This window comes from Blennius ocellaris (assembly GCF_963422515.1).
Source record: "Blennius ocellaris genome assembly, chromosome: 2".
Classification (NCBI taxonomy): domain Eukaryota; kingdom Metazoa; phylum Chordata; class Actinopteri; order Blenniiformes; family Blenniidae; genus Blennius; species Blennius ocellaris.
The window spans coordinates 20,639,542-20,654,643 of record NC_137651.1 but is presented as its reverse complement, the minus strand read 5'-3'; the positions used below and the strand labels follow the sequence as shown (position 1 = coordinate 20,654,643).

The 15,102-nt window shown below is 41.8% G+C and overlaps 1 protein-coding gene across 7 annotated transcripts in view; it reads right to left on the bottom strand.

Annotated features, from left to right (window-relative positions):
* The window catches only part of LOC308138152 (kinase suppressor of Ras 1-like), a 31,943-nt gene extending 17,568 nt beyond the window's left edge, over positions 1–14,375 (bottom strand). For 2 of the 7 annotated variants that reach the window (XM_080507139.1, XM_080507145.1), the window contains exon 1: positions 7,400–7,486. In XM_080507139.1, the coding sequence (XP_080363265.1) occupies positions 7,400–7,402 (3 nt within the window). In that variant the 5' untranslated portion in view covers positions 7,403–7,486. Of the gene's footprint in view, positions 1–7,399; positions 7,487–8,831; positions 8,884–11,683; positions 11,906–14,199 lie in introns of those variants that run through there. The other 5 variants (XM_080507144.1, XM_080507142.1, XM_080507140.1 and 2 more) reach the window with 5 other exon arrangements.
* Positions 14,376–15,102: the final 727 nt, after the last annotated feature.

The window sequence follows — 15,102 nt, the reverse complement described above, 5'->3', positions numbered from 1 at the left end:
TGGATTTGTTGTATCCAGTTCTTCAATAGTGTTTTAGCCATGACAGAGGGGCAATCCCACTTAGCAATTACTTAGGGACTGTATTGACACCACAGCAGCTCTGCTCTGTGTACCCCTCCTTGTATTTCTGAAAAGCATCAGATCAGAGGCTGTGTGTGGTAATGTAAGATAATGTACAAAAGCAGATCAAACATGTGAAAGACATCCCAGCCCTGCCTGCATGGTTGGATCACCTTGAGTTTGAAAAACGACGAAGAAACAGCAGTTGTTTCTTCATTGCAGATTCCAAGAAATTCTGAAGATCAAGGAGATTGCTTTGGCGGTCTCTTTCTAAGAAACGTTGACATAAGAGCCGAGTTTTAATAAGAACTGAATTTGATCACAACAAAACCATTACAGCTGAAATAATACCCCACCCCAGGTCCACCTGACCAGCCAATCAGAGGGGAGTGGAAAGGTTCAAAAACCAGTTAGAGTCCGACTAACAACAACGTTCATTGTTTGAAGTGAAGTGCAGAGGTGTTTGTGGGCACAGCTCAGCCAGAACACCCCCCGACTCAGACAAACGTTTCAGATCCCCACCGACTGTCCCATGGACCCACTTCCTATCAGAACCTGGAGGATGTAAGTTGTCCAGATTCCCAGGGACCTGTTTAACTCTACAAGAGGTTATATACTGGACCTTTTATCCAAGACAAAACAAATAAGTAATAAATCACCCAAACGGTCACAAAGGCGAAACACTGAAGTTTAAAAGGTTCAATATTTGAGGAGCATGACCATGATTTTGTGGGGGGGGGGGGGGGATAAAAGAAAGGGCTGTGGGTATAAATGTCAAATAACATCAGATAAAAGAGGAGCATACGCATAACCTAATATTTTAGGCCCTGTTTCAAGTAAAAACCCTTTTTTTGGTGTTTTTGTTTCTGAAATGTTTTGCATTTGTATCCCGCCCTCACCCACAGAAGGCTGGGATCGGCTCCAGCACCCTGCAACCCTGAAATGGACAAGCAGGAAAGAAGACAGATGGATGGATGGATGGATGGATGGATGGATTGAAGTTTTGCCTCTTCGTGGCAACGTTTTTGAAAACCATGTACCTTTATACCGAAAAGGCCAGACCACAAGTTGACACTGTTGGTTTGGTTTTGTAATGAAACCACGTACACACACACACACACACACACACACACACACACACACACACACACACACACACACACACACACACACACACACACACATGCACAGATTTTATGTTATAAACATTAACAATGGAGTACGCATAGCTGGATTGCTGTTACAAGTGACTGTCAGCTATAAAACTACCAAGTCCCAGGAGAATGTGGACTGAGAGTCATGACACTCATAATTGATTTGTCCATCTACTTCCCGAACGTGCAGAAAAACTGTTCCCTGTTGTGCATGTGATGGACCTTGTGCTTGAACAAGTTGTTGCTGCACATGAACATTCATCCACCGGAGCATCTGGAAACCTGAAATCTAACCCTGTGAACCGACAACAAAACGACAGAAGGTGAAAGCTGCAAGCAGCGTTGAACGGGTCCTCGCACACCCAGGCACGTTGGAACACGACGCAGGCTTTGTGCACGTCAGAGTGCGATTGAAATGTGTGCTCCATCGTGCCTGGATGTGCGAGGACCATGGTTTTAAGCCGTGAGCCGTCCACCTATCATTTGGACAGTCAATTTTCGGAAAAGACGGCCAAAAAAATAGCAGATGAGTTGCTCAAAGCCTCTAAAATATGTGTATAATGACCTTCACTACTTGTCACCGTCTGATTTTGCCTAAATGAATCCCTTTTCGCCAAAATATTGCAAATTATCAGCTCGAGTGAACAACTTGCAACTGACTTCCAGTTCAGTTTTACATCCAGTAACGAGCAACATGATTGGTCCGTTGATGCCATGTGGTTTATACGTTTTGAGAGGCGGCCTCTGATTTGTTCGTAATTCTCTGACTTATCCTGATGTGTTCAAATGCTGAAGTAGAGGGGAGGAATCTGGAAGTATTTTCTTTCCAAGACGCTGAGGAATTATACCTGCAGACTCCACACAGGTGCAATTAGTTCTATAAACCTGCGATTGATCTCATTTTTCATGTCCAAAATGTTGATACATGTTTGGATTACTGCACATCATTCATGCTTTTCATTGAAGAATAGAATATTCTTTGCCATGAATATGCTGATTTTGATATAAGCATTGACATGACTTCCTATCCATTGTAAGATTCAGTCAAGGAAAGGCAACGTAATGAACGAATCATTTTCATACTGATCAATCAAAACTTCTCAGAACCACATGAAGACATCTACTAACTACTAACTCACGATGATTCAATATCACCATTCAAAACCACAATAAAGGCTTCACTTTGACTCATATTCAAACTGTCGCTATAATTAAAAGAATCCCAACATAAATGGCATCATCCAACATGCTGATTAGATACGATGAGCTATATTGAAAGACAGTATATCTGATAAGGATCAGCCCTGCACGTTGTCACACCTTCTGAAACAATAACAAAGAATGCAACGTCGGTGTCTTGTTTTAAACCAGAAGTAAAGAACTTTTTTAACTATGACCGCAGTGTTTCCGAGTCATAGCCCGTTTATTTTAACCTGGACCACCACAGTCTTTTCATACCGTCTCCAAACTTAACTCGAACCACAGTGTTTTCCTCACCAAGGACTTTTTGTGCTCACCGAACCGTAACCACAGTGGGACAAATGGAATGACAAAGCATTTAACCTAAAACTGCACTTAACAATGACATTTCAGAGTGCATGTTAATCCAACACCACAAATAGAAGCACCTGAGTGGAAAAAAAAGCTTTGGTTAGGTTAATTCCATAGTTTGGGTTACATGGATTTCTGTTGGACCTCATGATTGCAATAATTAGCACTTCAATAAGGCTAGAAAAATGAGGCTGACTGCTTCTTGAATGAGCCGCTGTCACTCTGAATCAATCAAGGTATTCTATTTCTTATAATGATGGAAAATAATTACAAATTTTCTTCAAAATCCTTGTTATCACATGATTAATCGCATTGCTACTCACAAAAAACAATAATACAAAGTAATGTGCTGTGCATTACTATTTTAAAGGTTACTATCTAATCAATAAAAGTGCAATACCATTTTAAATCATTCCAAAGTTATTTTCCACTTCCAGGATATCAATGTTTTATCAACTTTATAATAGCTGAAAAATGTAGGTGAAAGTCCAGAACCAGCATCATACATGATACAATACTATTATGAATGGTAAGATGGGTATTTTGAGTATCTTTTTATATTATATTCATGTCTTCCAAAATTTGGTCTGAAAAACCAAGTGGTGTCACCTTCTATCTTGACCTAAAGATTACATCATAGTCTCGAAATTTGTTGACACCGCTGGCTAGCCGTAATTCTATGACTATTTTCTGATAATGGGGATTCAAATTGTAAATGGGAGTGAATCTGACGCACACACAAGCATGAACTCCATGCAGTGGAACAATTTAAGTTACACATCTTTAGAGTCGGAGCAAAGCAGTTGAACTGCATACCAATAACCATAACCAAGTACGTCACAGACAGGGTCCAGGTGTTTGTTAACACCGATGGCCTTTGGTAATCCGTCATGAAGCTCTATGGGAGACACCAATCAAGAAAGAATGCCACACCAAATACACAGAAGGAAGTGGAGGTGGATTGCTCAGGAAACCCCAGAACTGTGCGACAAGACAAGCGCTATCTTGGAACCCACAGGTCAAGGGAAAATGGCGCCGCCCCGTACTGAGCTGGAAACGATCAGTGGAACAGGAACTGAGTCAGACTGGCATAACATTGCTAGATTAGCTCAAGATTGTTTGGAGTGGCGTATTTTCGTGGATGCGCCATGCTCCTCTTACGAATGACGGGGGTTACATAAGTAAGTAAGTACTGGAGTTGAACTGCATGGATCATTGATTCATGATTCCTCACTGACACCTTGTTCAGGGACAGTCAACGATCTGCATGTGGCTGCACGCTCCCAAACGTAGCATAGCGGGGATCTGAAGCCAACCCCCAGACGCCCCCGAGGGTACACCTCGTAAAGGTCAGTGCGTTACAGCTTGATCACAGAGCGCCACAGACATGCACATCTACACAGTTTGGTATAGTCAACATGGAGTTACCAATTACCCAACCTCGGGAGTCAAATTATTGGACAAACCCACTCGTGGGAGAAAACCCCAAACTAAAAGGTCCCAAAACCCCAAATCGAAGCAAAACGTGAGGCAATAGAGGAAATCGTTACACCAGGGATGAGCAACATTGATCAAAACAAAATACTCAAATTAAAGAGCAATTATAACCGAAATAAGGTTCAAATGTGGAACATCTTGCAAATTCTGCTGCAGAATGGGGCCACCAGTTACCCTGAACTACACCACTGTGTATCCCTACATGAGGCCAGAGGCACTATAACAAAACTTAACACATAAGTTGAGTTTCAGATCATCAAAAACCCAACATTAAATTGCAGCAGCCTTATTGGCATTAAGCAGGGCGGATGACTCTTTTCATCTGGGTTCACATGGGTGTCATTCTCAGATCATCACACCGACTCTGCATTCAAATTTAGATCTAAAACCAGAGCAAAGACTAAAGATTAGGCCAAATGTCAGCGAGGACAAGTAATGTACATATATTAATTTATGTTATGCACAGACCTTTAATGAGTGGATTATTAAAGGAAATTGATTTTAGATTTAACTTTAGATTCCATGGCCAATCTAAATGAAAAGGTTGATGCTGGCGTCTGCTGAATTATAACACAATATAACAGTGACAGTGGTTGGCCACCAGTCATCAGAACGATGCAATATAGTTTAGTTAATGGAGCCCGGTAAGCATTTTTGCCTTTTCCTGATTTAAGTTACACATCTTTAGAGTCGGAGCAAAGCAGTGGAACTGCATACCAAAAACCATAACCAAGTACGTCACAGACAGGGTCCAGGTGTTTGTTAACACCGATGGCCTTTGGTAATCCGTCATGAAGCTCTATGGGAGACACCAATCAAGAAAGAATGCCACTCCTTTTTATTGGCAATAAATTGAGTCCATGGTTACAGATTATTCTGAATTGGTATCAGCGTCTCGTTAGACTCTTAACAAGCAAATGTGATCAGAACACAGCAAAATGTTAATTTCTAAAAGTTTTCCTATTGCAGTCGTGTTGGGCTTGACATCTGTGTTAGTATGGAGCGAAAACTAAAAATGTCCATCTGCCATGGTTTTATAGGCTGAAACGGCAATAGTTAACTCGCAGACAAGATAACTGTTCAAGATAACTGGCTGCATTGCATAGTTTTGTAAGACAATCTGTCCTGAAAGGCTTATTTCTTTTATTTTTTGTTATTGAACTAGAAACCACTGACAAAGGAAATGATAGAGTGTCAGGTTCAGTCCCACAAGCCTCTAGATCCCTCCACATTCTGCAGCTCTTATTTAATCTCTTTACAACCAGATGGAGTCATATATTGTCCCCATAAAACCACCAGGTTGTGTATTAAAGCCACAGAGATTTTTGTAAGACAAATATGAAGTAAAAAGAGCTTATAATTCTGACTCATGTTGCACAGACCCCAAGTAGTGAACTATGGTAATGGCTGGATAAAAGAAATGCACTACTGATGAAGCTTGAGAAGGGTCAACCAGCTTTCTTTAACAATTTGATTCATATGATTACAAATAGCTGGAAAATAAAGAGTCCAATTGAGTCATTGCTTGGCTGGCCATGTGAAGTATACGATATACAGATATACTCGTGCATGCTCTCTGATTGCTGCGACTGCACCACAGAAAAAGCAAAATATCACAGGACAAAAAAAGAAGCTACACAATAGAAGTCTCAGGAAAAACTATAAAACAAATGCAGCAGAAAGTGTTCAGATTGTCCAAGAGGAACCGGAAATAATCAACAATGTATAGCTTAAATAAGCACCATCAACCTGGTGACAACCCAGACTGACCCTCAGTAAAAATGACCACTACAATCTGATGGAGATGGGAACTCTAATCAACTCAGTTTCAACCACCTAGATTGCATCTACTTTCTATACATCGTTGGCTTGAGAGGAAACCGAAACTACATGGAATTCAAATCCAAGACACTCCAAGCGAAGAATCAAATCAAGGATTATGCGAACCCCTACAATCAACAGATGGCTTCATATTGGTTCGTTTAGCAACAATGCAATTCGGATATGAAGATGCCAAAGTTTGCAAGACCTTGAAAATCACAATATTCCCACTGTGTTTGCTAACAAGAGTTTGACTTATCTCTCTCTATGGAAGGGCGGGTCAGTACCATTGTCACGCCTCTGACTGTGGAAAGCAGGGGTGTTATGTAAAGCCTCCAACTGAGCAGCGGCGTCACGGTTTGGTCGAGTTATGAAAAAAAAAACATGGCCAATGGACGACAAGTTGTCTGAAATGATGGAAATATAATGTAGCCCTAAAAAGACTGCAAATCCATGATAACTTGCAGAATACAGCAACTCATCGTCCACCAACACAAACACTGAAAAGGCAGCCTTAAGAACTACAGAGTCAGCAAAAAAAAAAAAAAAAAATCGAGCTCGTAACTTACTCAGCTGCTTTCTATTCACTTACAAAGGAAATAACCAATTATTCAGAAATGTGGACGGTTTCTTGTTCATATTGCTTTCATTAAAAGAAGAGGAATAAAGGGTTAGAGGAACAGACTTTACACCTTGCAGAGCTGACGCATACCAATACCTGGGCAGTGCCTGGGCATGCCTGATCTGCCTGTGTTTACAGGTGACGAGAGCCTGAGAAGAAAGGCAGAAATGAAAAAGAAACATTGACAGGACAGTGACTGAGAGAAACTGAACTGGAAGGAGGGGCTTTTTGTTGGGGCAATAAAAAGGTAAATCAGAGGGAGGAGAGACACCAAAACATTCCCCCGTAACCGGTAACCATGTCTTTCTCACGCACAAACCTGCACACACTCCCGACACAAACCTCTGAGCAAAGTGCAGCGCCTGACAGGATGAAAGGGCTCGACTCACTACCAACAGGCACGTGGGTTTCAAATCTGCACTGAGACTCCACCTAACAGACAATCGCCAAATCAGTCCTGAACCTGACCACTGCACACGACACAAACAGCTGACCAAACACACACACACACACACACACACACACACACACACACACACACACACACACACACACACACACACACACACACACACACACACACACACACACACACACATACACACACACACACACTGAAAGCACAGCAATAAGGAAACGCCTTTCCAAAGGTTACACTGAGACACACAGGGGACAGGATGGATCTGTACTTCACCATGACGCTGGCGGTCTCTGCCAAACATTGGAGCCGACGCTCGTGTGATCCTGACGCCGCTACAGAGAAGTCCGCGAGCGCAGCAGGCTGCTGGGAAACACTGACAGAGAGCCAACAAATCTTCCCAGTGGCTGTTATCACACTCCCACTTTTTCCCCTCCTTCCTTCTTACGTTTCCCTCCCTCCCTCCCTCCCTCCCTCCCTCCTTCAGCTCCAGCCCTCTTCCTGACATACCAACACTGTGCATCACCAGTCGGTCACTCTCTCTGGGTCTTTCTGAGTCTTAAGTTATAAATATAGATAGAGACAGATGGTGAGTCATCACATTTTCACTTTTTTTTTTTTTATGGGTTTAAGTTATAAACAGACTCTCTCCACAGTAAAAGGTGTTATTGAGGCGGGTTTGAGCTACAGGTTGAGTGGGCAGACCGTTAAATGTTCGGTTGACGCAATAGAATTGTTTTTTCGCTGAGGGAAACAACGCAGAGCAGAATAATTTGGCTGGTCTGCGGCTTTTTCTAGCTCGTAATACGGCCTTATTAATTTGGTACACTAACGCCAATACAAATAAAACACTGTCACCCTCAAGTCAAGCCCAATTTTATATTTGTCACATGCGCATACCAATAAGGCGGTGAAATGCAGCGAGTGTGCACCAGGCTTTACAGTGCAATATCAAATGGCAGAAACCAATTATAAAATACAAAATAAAGAAATAACAAAATAAGAGCACTTTCAAGACAAACAAACTATAGAATATATAATACAGCTCGAAAAGGCAAAAACAAACAAACTAAAAAACAAAAAGAAAATTAAAATTTGAAAACATTCATTGCATTGTAGGTGTTTGTTTACATGACAACGATGCTTCCAAACCTTTTCAAAAAAATCGTGTTTTCACAGAAAACACTCTGATTCTGTCATCAAGTAAATAACTAAATAACCAAAAGCTGCTGCTTTCTGTACCATCCACAACGTTTGTCAGTGGGGGCGCGTGAAAACCGTTTAACGTTGCGTAACAACGCGTCATTACGCAGACGTTCACAACCTCACAATATATAATCATGATAATTATCTATCAGTACATTATGTCTATGGTTCACAATGCCACCTACATTTTAACCGTACTCTCTGCGGTGGAACGAGATTTGGATCTGGGTACGCTTGTCATACTCCATAGTGTTATTGATAAGTACTGAATAGCACACTGCACTATTGTAATTTATTTTGCAGTTTTTGTTGGATTTTCTTCAGCGCACCCACTTTGCAACCAACGCAACTCCTTGAAATCGAACGCCTTTTCCCTCTTGTCACTTCACTGAAATTCTTGCGTGTGCAATAAGCTTTTGAAACACTTGTGGCCATTACCATGTTTACATTTCCTGAAACTTCTGGTGTTTTATGTGCATGTCTAATCAGCGCTGCACCCCACCCAGTCTCACAAGAAATCCTCCACTTCCTCTGCATGCCTCCGCTGCACTTGGCTGTTTCACCGTCCAACGCCGTGACATGTCAGACCAAAACATACACACAAACAGTTCATGTTAATGTTCAAACTGACATTCAAATCTGCAGAAGCAGTGGAGTTCAGACAGAAACACCGACTTCAAATTGCGTTTATTTTGCTTGAGAAAGTTTAAAGATCTTCATATCAAGTTCACGTATTTTAGCATTATATAGATGTACTCACACATTTTATTGAGAAGTTATTTTTCTATCTGCTCGAGATACAGTTGGATCAAACCAGGCTGCATGTGATGCCGAAAGAGAAATCAGCTTGTATCACAGCTTCGGGACAATTGCGCAAAACAGTATTTTATTGACATAGGTTATTGGTTACACTGAAAATTAACACATTGCTTATCAGAAAGCTGTTCACATAATCAATTGTAGCAAACAATCGTAGCTTATAATAAAACTGAGCAATTAAGAAGTAGTTAGCAAAACAACCAACCCAATATCATTGCACTGTGGTAATAATGTGATTTCTGATAAAAACTGAAAGTGTTCTTCCAATCAAACAGTACTCTTTCCCTTGCCCTTAATTGACACCTTCATCCCAATACTTATTAACCTTTTCATAGCGACTCATACTTTTAATCCCCTTTGGGAAATTCCTTCTTTTATTGACCAATCCTATTTCTAGGATGAGGAGGTGCAACGACACTGGGGAGCACCAGGGAGCTGATGGGGGTCAGGGGTCCATAGTGGCGACACAGTAGATTATAGAACATTTTCAATATCCTTAATACAGAATTTATTGATTTGTAATTTGGGAAATGAATGCGGGTCAATTGTGGCCCATGTGTTCCATTGGAAGGGAACGTGGGTCTCGTGTTGCGCATTGAAGGGGTAATCTCACATGTCTACTGCAAGGTTTTCCTCTCCACTCAGTAAATATTTGATCAGGCTTAATCTTGGAATATCTTTTTTTTGCCTTTCACTGTTTTCACAGGCCCAAAGCAAACCTCTCGTGTTACGTAACTGTTTCTCCACCTGAGTGAGTTTGGAACGTGTCATAATTCAAAACAGTAGCAGCGTGACAATTCAAAACAGTAGCTTTTATCACAAGGACCTTTACTTTTTAAAGCTTATCTTTAAACCAGTCACCATTTAAACTGCAGTGTGGCTTGTCAATATATGAATATCACTCTGTGACTGCGATTCAGTCTCCTTTAAACCCGGCTGCCATTAATGTGTTTATATAGACTTTCTAGGAACCTGTAGGGTCAGATGTGTCGATATCGACACTGTGAGGACCGGTAGAGCAGGATCCACCCGTCTTTAAGCTCCCGGCTCTATTTCAGACTTACAGGAAGGAGTTTTACCGTACCACAGTGTTTCATTGAAGTGAACAGTGTCGAGAAATAAAGAGAACAATTCATTCTGAATTTGAGGATTGAAGATTCAGAATGGGCATCGGCATCAATCGAAATGCTACAGCTGGGAAACTGAATGGAGGGTGAATGGTCTGACGGGTCACCTGATCACCCCGTGTCGGCCGGCAGTTCACACAGCGACCATAAAACACGCACCTTCATACTGAACGAAGCCCTTTTGAACAATGGAGAAATTTGGCACCGACGGAAGCACTCAGCTGCTGCTTCATTGATCAACCGATCAACAAACTCCTCGTTTCACCTCTGTGATTGATGCCTCCAGGGCTTTGTAATAAATGTCTCACATTAATTGAAAGAGAAGAAAATTGAGGCGCCGTCCTGCTATTCATGAAAAGGCGGCGCCCCATTACATGCCATTACTGAGAGCAAAAGAACAGCCTCCAGCGGCGAGCTCAGCCCGCTCTCTTGATCTCTGCCTCTTCATGCTTTTCACCTAACAGTCCAAGTCATGTAAATATTGTGGAAACACGCCCGATCGCAGCTCTAACCCCGGGGACATTGCTCACCTCTTCCACAGAACTACGCAGCAGGAATGCACACGCAAAGCGCAGAACCAGGAATAGGGAAAGCACTAAATTGTGAAAACCACGGCGAAGCAACTGCGCGTTAGAATTCCAGGTCTTTTACATTTAAAAAAAATGGTTATTTTTTGTTTTGCGGTGACTGGTGGCACTCGTTTGATTTGCAAAGTGTTATGCTTGCATAACTTTATTCACACTCTTCGGTAAACGAGTGCAATGCAAGAATGACTCCATTGTTTCCTCAGTGTTATGCACTGGCGACCATTGGGGGGAAAACCATTTATGGTTTAAAATGGTTTCTCCATTTTAAATGGAGAAACCTTCAAACAGAACCAGACTCAGAGGTGCACAATATCTCTGTGGACTTTTTTTATTTTTTATTTTTTTTAACAATAGGTAAACTCAGAAAGACAAAACCAGAAACTCCAGATCACCTTTCAAAACAGGAATAATGACCAGAAAGAACAAACAGAGAGGAAAGAGAGCGTCTTTCTCGACAGTGTCTCTATGAGGTCTATGACGTTACGTCTTCCAATAAATAATAGGTCAAACTAGAAGTGGAACCACGCAGTCACGTACGCCAGTGAGTCCCTGACCCCAAAGATTAACGAGCAATCGTGAAGCCCTCTTAATTTTAAGGGGCATCATGTTTTATTTTAATGTCTTACAAATCGCAGAGTCTGCATATAATTCACTCATGTCTCAAAGCTACACAGTTTAAGCATTTCAATTAAAACTGTATCATTCATTTTGATCATATAAAAGAATAATAATATTGAAAATTGAAAGATGAATCCGTCAAAAAAAGAAGAGAAAGTAGGGGGGAAAATGGCCTCATTAAAGCACAGGACAAAATTACAGACCTTTTTGTAGAAACTCGAGATATTTTTCTCTCTCTTGAGTATGAGAGGACGTTAAGAGTCCGATGGTGGTGTCGGAGTAAAGGTCAAGTAGAACAGAGAAAAGTGGAAATCACCTCAGCCCGATATGTTTCTTGGTCTCAGCAGCAGTGCCAAAGACAGATGATGCATCTGCTCCGGGTGAACCGATAGCGACTGTGGTCGCTCTCATGCCCGCTGACAAACGGAGCTTATGCAAATGTGGTCAGCAGAAACTGGCAGCAGCCCATGTTACCTATTATAATCTCACTCTGCTCAGTGACCAGACATTCTTGTCGTGTGAGTCATAGCGTGAAGCTCACCGACCGGCCAATGCAGACGGGGGCCAACGAACCACGACCCACTTCACCAGCGAATCCGGGGCAACAAGGACACAAACCCAAACCGTCACCACCAACTCTTCACAACACGACCCAAGAGCAGGACAATCCCGAGAATGGATTTTTTTTTTGTGTTCAGAGTCGAAGAAGTCGCACCTGTGAAGCTGTGAGCCTTCCTTCAGTCCATTTCCATCTTTTAATGCAGGACGCAAGAAAATCAGCAGCACTTACACAACATGTCTCACACTTTTTATACTAGTGTTTGGCATTAATTGTTTATAAATACTACTGCACAACACTTTGTTTATTGTTAAGGTGTTGTCAGTTTGGTGCTAATGGAACAAGCAACCTGTATCCTAATAAAAACCCAAAACTAAAGTACGAGTGTGAGACAAGGTTACTCTAAGGCCCCATTTTACACGACATTGATTTTCTTTTATGGGGAGCTCGGAGCCACTGACAACGCAACCTTTTGAAAACAGCTCCCATACGCCGCTTTTGTGCATGCACAACACAGCTAGTAAATTCTGCATCCGAAACAGACATGGTTTTCAAAACTTTGCAGTGTAAACGCAAAACTCTTCTGAAAGAAACCACAAAAAAAAACTGTGTTTTGAATTGAAATGTTGTGTAACTGGGGCCTAAAGTATGAGTATGAGATGTAGCTACTCTGAGACTGTGTATGGAACATCAGAGGGCTTTAGGAACTTTATATTTACCAAACTTTTAGCATCAAAAACGGGAAAAAAATGAAGGTAACGCACTGAACAGACAACAAACGGGGAGTGAAACAGATCGCCACCTTCAACACTGCATAGAAAATGAACACCTTCTCTACTACTGAAATCATGTGAGTATATTTACACAGTACAACTAACAACACTCTGAGAATAGCATCACTCTGTAATAGTGGCTGTGTTGATATATGAACTCTATGTAAATGACTGTGGCTGCCGGTTGGGTTAAAATAGTCTGAATTGTTTTTAATACGATCATAGATGAGGGGCAAAATATTACAACCTGCAGCTCTCGAGCCACAAGCGTTTCTATACATTTCTATGATGGCTTCAATCGCTTAAAAAGCTTAAATCATAACAGATGGAGAAGAAAAACAAGCAAAACAACAATTACAAAACACAGTTAAAAGGGAAAAACATCCATACATCCAAACAGCTAAATTAACAATGCAAACATTTATTTCTAAAAATGTTAAAAGCACTAAAGCTATGTGATGAAATGTCTATTGTTCTAAGAAGTCGTTATGAAACTTACACATAAATATAAGATGAGTTTGTTTTTGTATAACAATAAATATAAAACCTTATGAGCTGTGTTCTCCTCATTTTAAAGGTTAAACATGAAGAAACTCACTCAAAAAAGGCTGCAGACATTTAATATAAATCTAATCTGGTTACTAAACGTGGAGGGGTTTATCACACTTCTAACAGTAGCAACAATAACTGGACACTGATTTAATCTTAACAGAATCGGACACGAGTCAGCTGAAGAGGAGCTTTTCACGTGAATCCAGATCCTTTAAACCAGGGGCGTCAAACAGAAGCCTGTGGGCAAAACCAGAGGCTCCAATCCAGCCAAACCATCAAGCAAATTTAACAAAATGTAAAAAAAAAAAAAAAAAGAAAAGAAAAAGAGTATCAAACATAACACTGAGAGCCAAGCTGAGATATCATTGTTGCTGCCATGAAAGTTTTTACATTTTAATTGTATTTTGCACAAGAAGGTTTCATTAAAATTGGCTTTATGTTGAGATCATAATTATTTTCCATCGGAATTGCTTAAAATAGACATTTTTAATCAGGTGTGCGCCAAAAACAAAACTTTAAAGTTCAAATCTGAAGGTTAGCGTGGCACTGTTCTACCTGCCTGGCCCAATCACGATGAAACTGAACTAAAACGTGTTCTTCTTCAGAGCAGCTCTGGTGTTCATGCAGATCAAGACGTAACTCGGAGGAGGATCGACGCGTCACGCGAGAAGCTGCCGACGCAGCTCGACGGACGCTGCCATTGTCACAGTAGAAAACGACACTGATCTAATCACTAAACCCGAGCGAGAATTTAAGAGCGGGTGTGATTCTCCACATTTAAGCGTCAAAACTCTTACGAGTGCAGACAGGAGATGAAGTGGACTTCTCGTCCTACCTTAGCGTGCTACATGTGATCCTGAGAGGTCGGCCACCGGATCCAGCTGCTCCCATGAGAACCGAGTATCGGCCGGAGCGTCTCCGAGTCTCTCTGAGCCCACCTGTCGCCTCCTGCTCAGCACAGTGTCAGGAAGGGAGGAAAATAACTGAGTCACCCTGAAGCTCTGCTCTAACCCGTCCTCCACCTCGCTTGTTTACAAGGCGCTATCGAGCCTCTGTCACTGTGTGTATGTGTGTCTGTGAGATCATACCAAATGTGTACGTTCTTACGTCTGTGTGTTTGAGTGTGTGAGTGTGTGTGTGTGTGCTGGTATGTAGCCGAGGCTGGTTTGGGTGTGTATAAATAGCTCACTGGGGAGGGACAGAGGCTTGCAGAGCAGCTGACTCAACACATTCTAGTTTGGGTGAGTGCTCATCACACACACAGCGAGAGCAGCGTGGCTGCAGGGCTTCCAAACGCCAACCTGTGCACACTTCCACCACGTATTCATGCTGACTGGAGAGTCACTGGCACAAGACTTCTGCAGTTGACGGCGACAAAGATACAAACAAACTGCGGGGGGGAAAGTAATGCAACCACTTTTCCCTGCTGCAGACCAAATCGGGGGGGGTGGGGGGGAGAAAAGTTTGGATTCTATTCATGTTCACTCCAACAGTTCAAACATCAGAACACGTGCACAAAACTCCTGCTCGCCATTGCATAACTTCTGAGCAGAGCTAAATGCTATGCTATGGCTGCATCTTGAAGGACAGCAGGATGCAGGTTGCAGCACGTGTGCACGGACGAACAAGAGCAAACAATTTACAAATAAGTTTCAGTGAAAGGTAGACCTGTCAACTCTCAATTGATTTAAAACGTTTAACTTGTTTAAAAAAGAAAAACACACACACAAAAAAACCA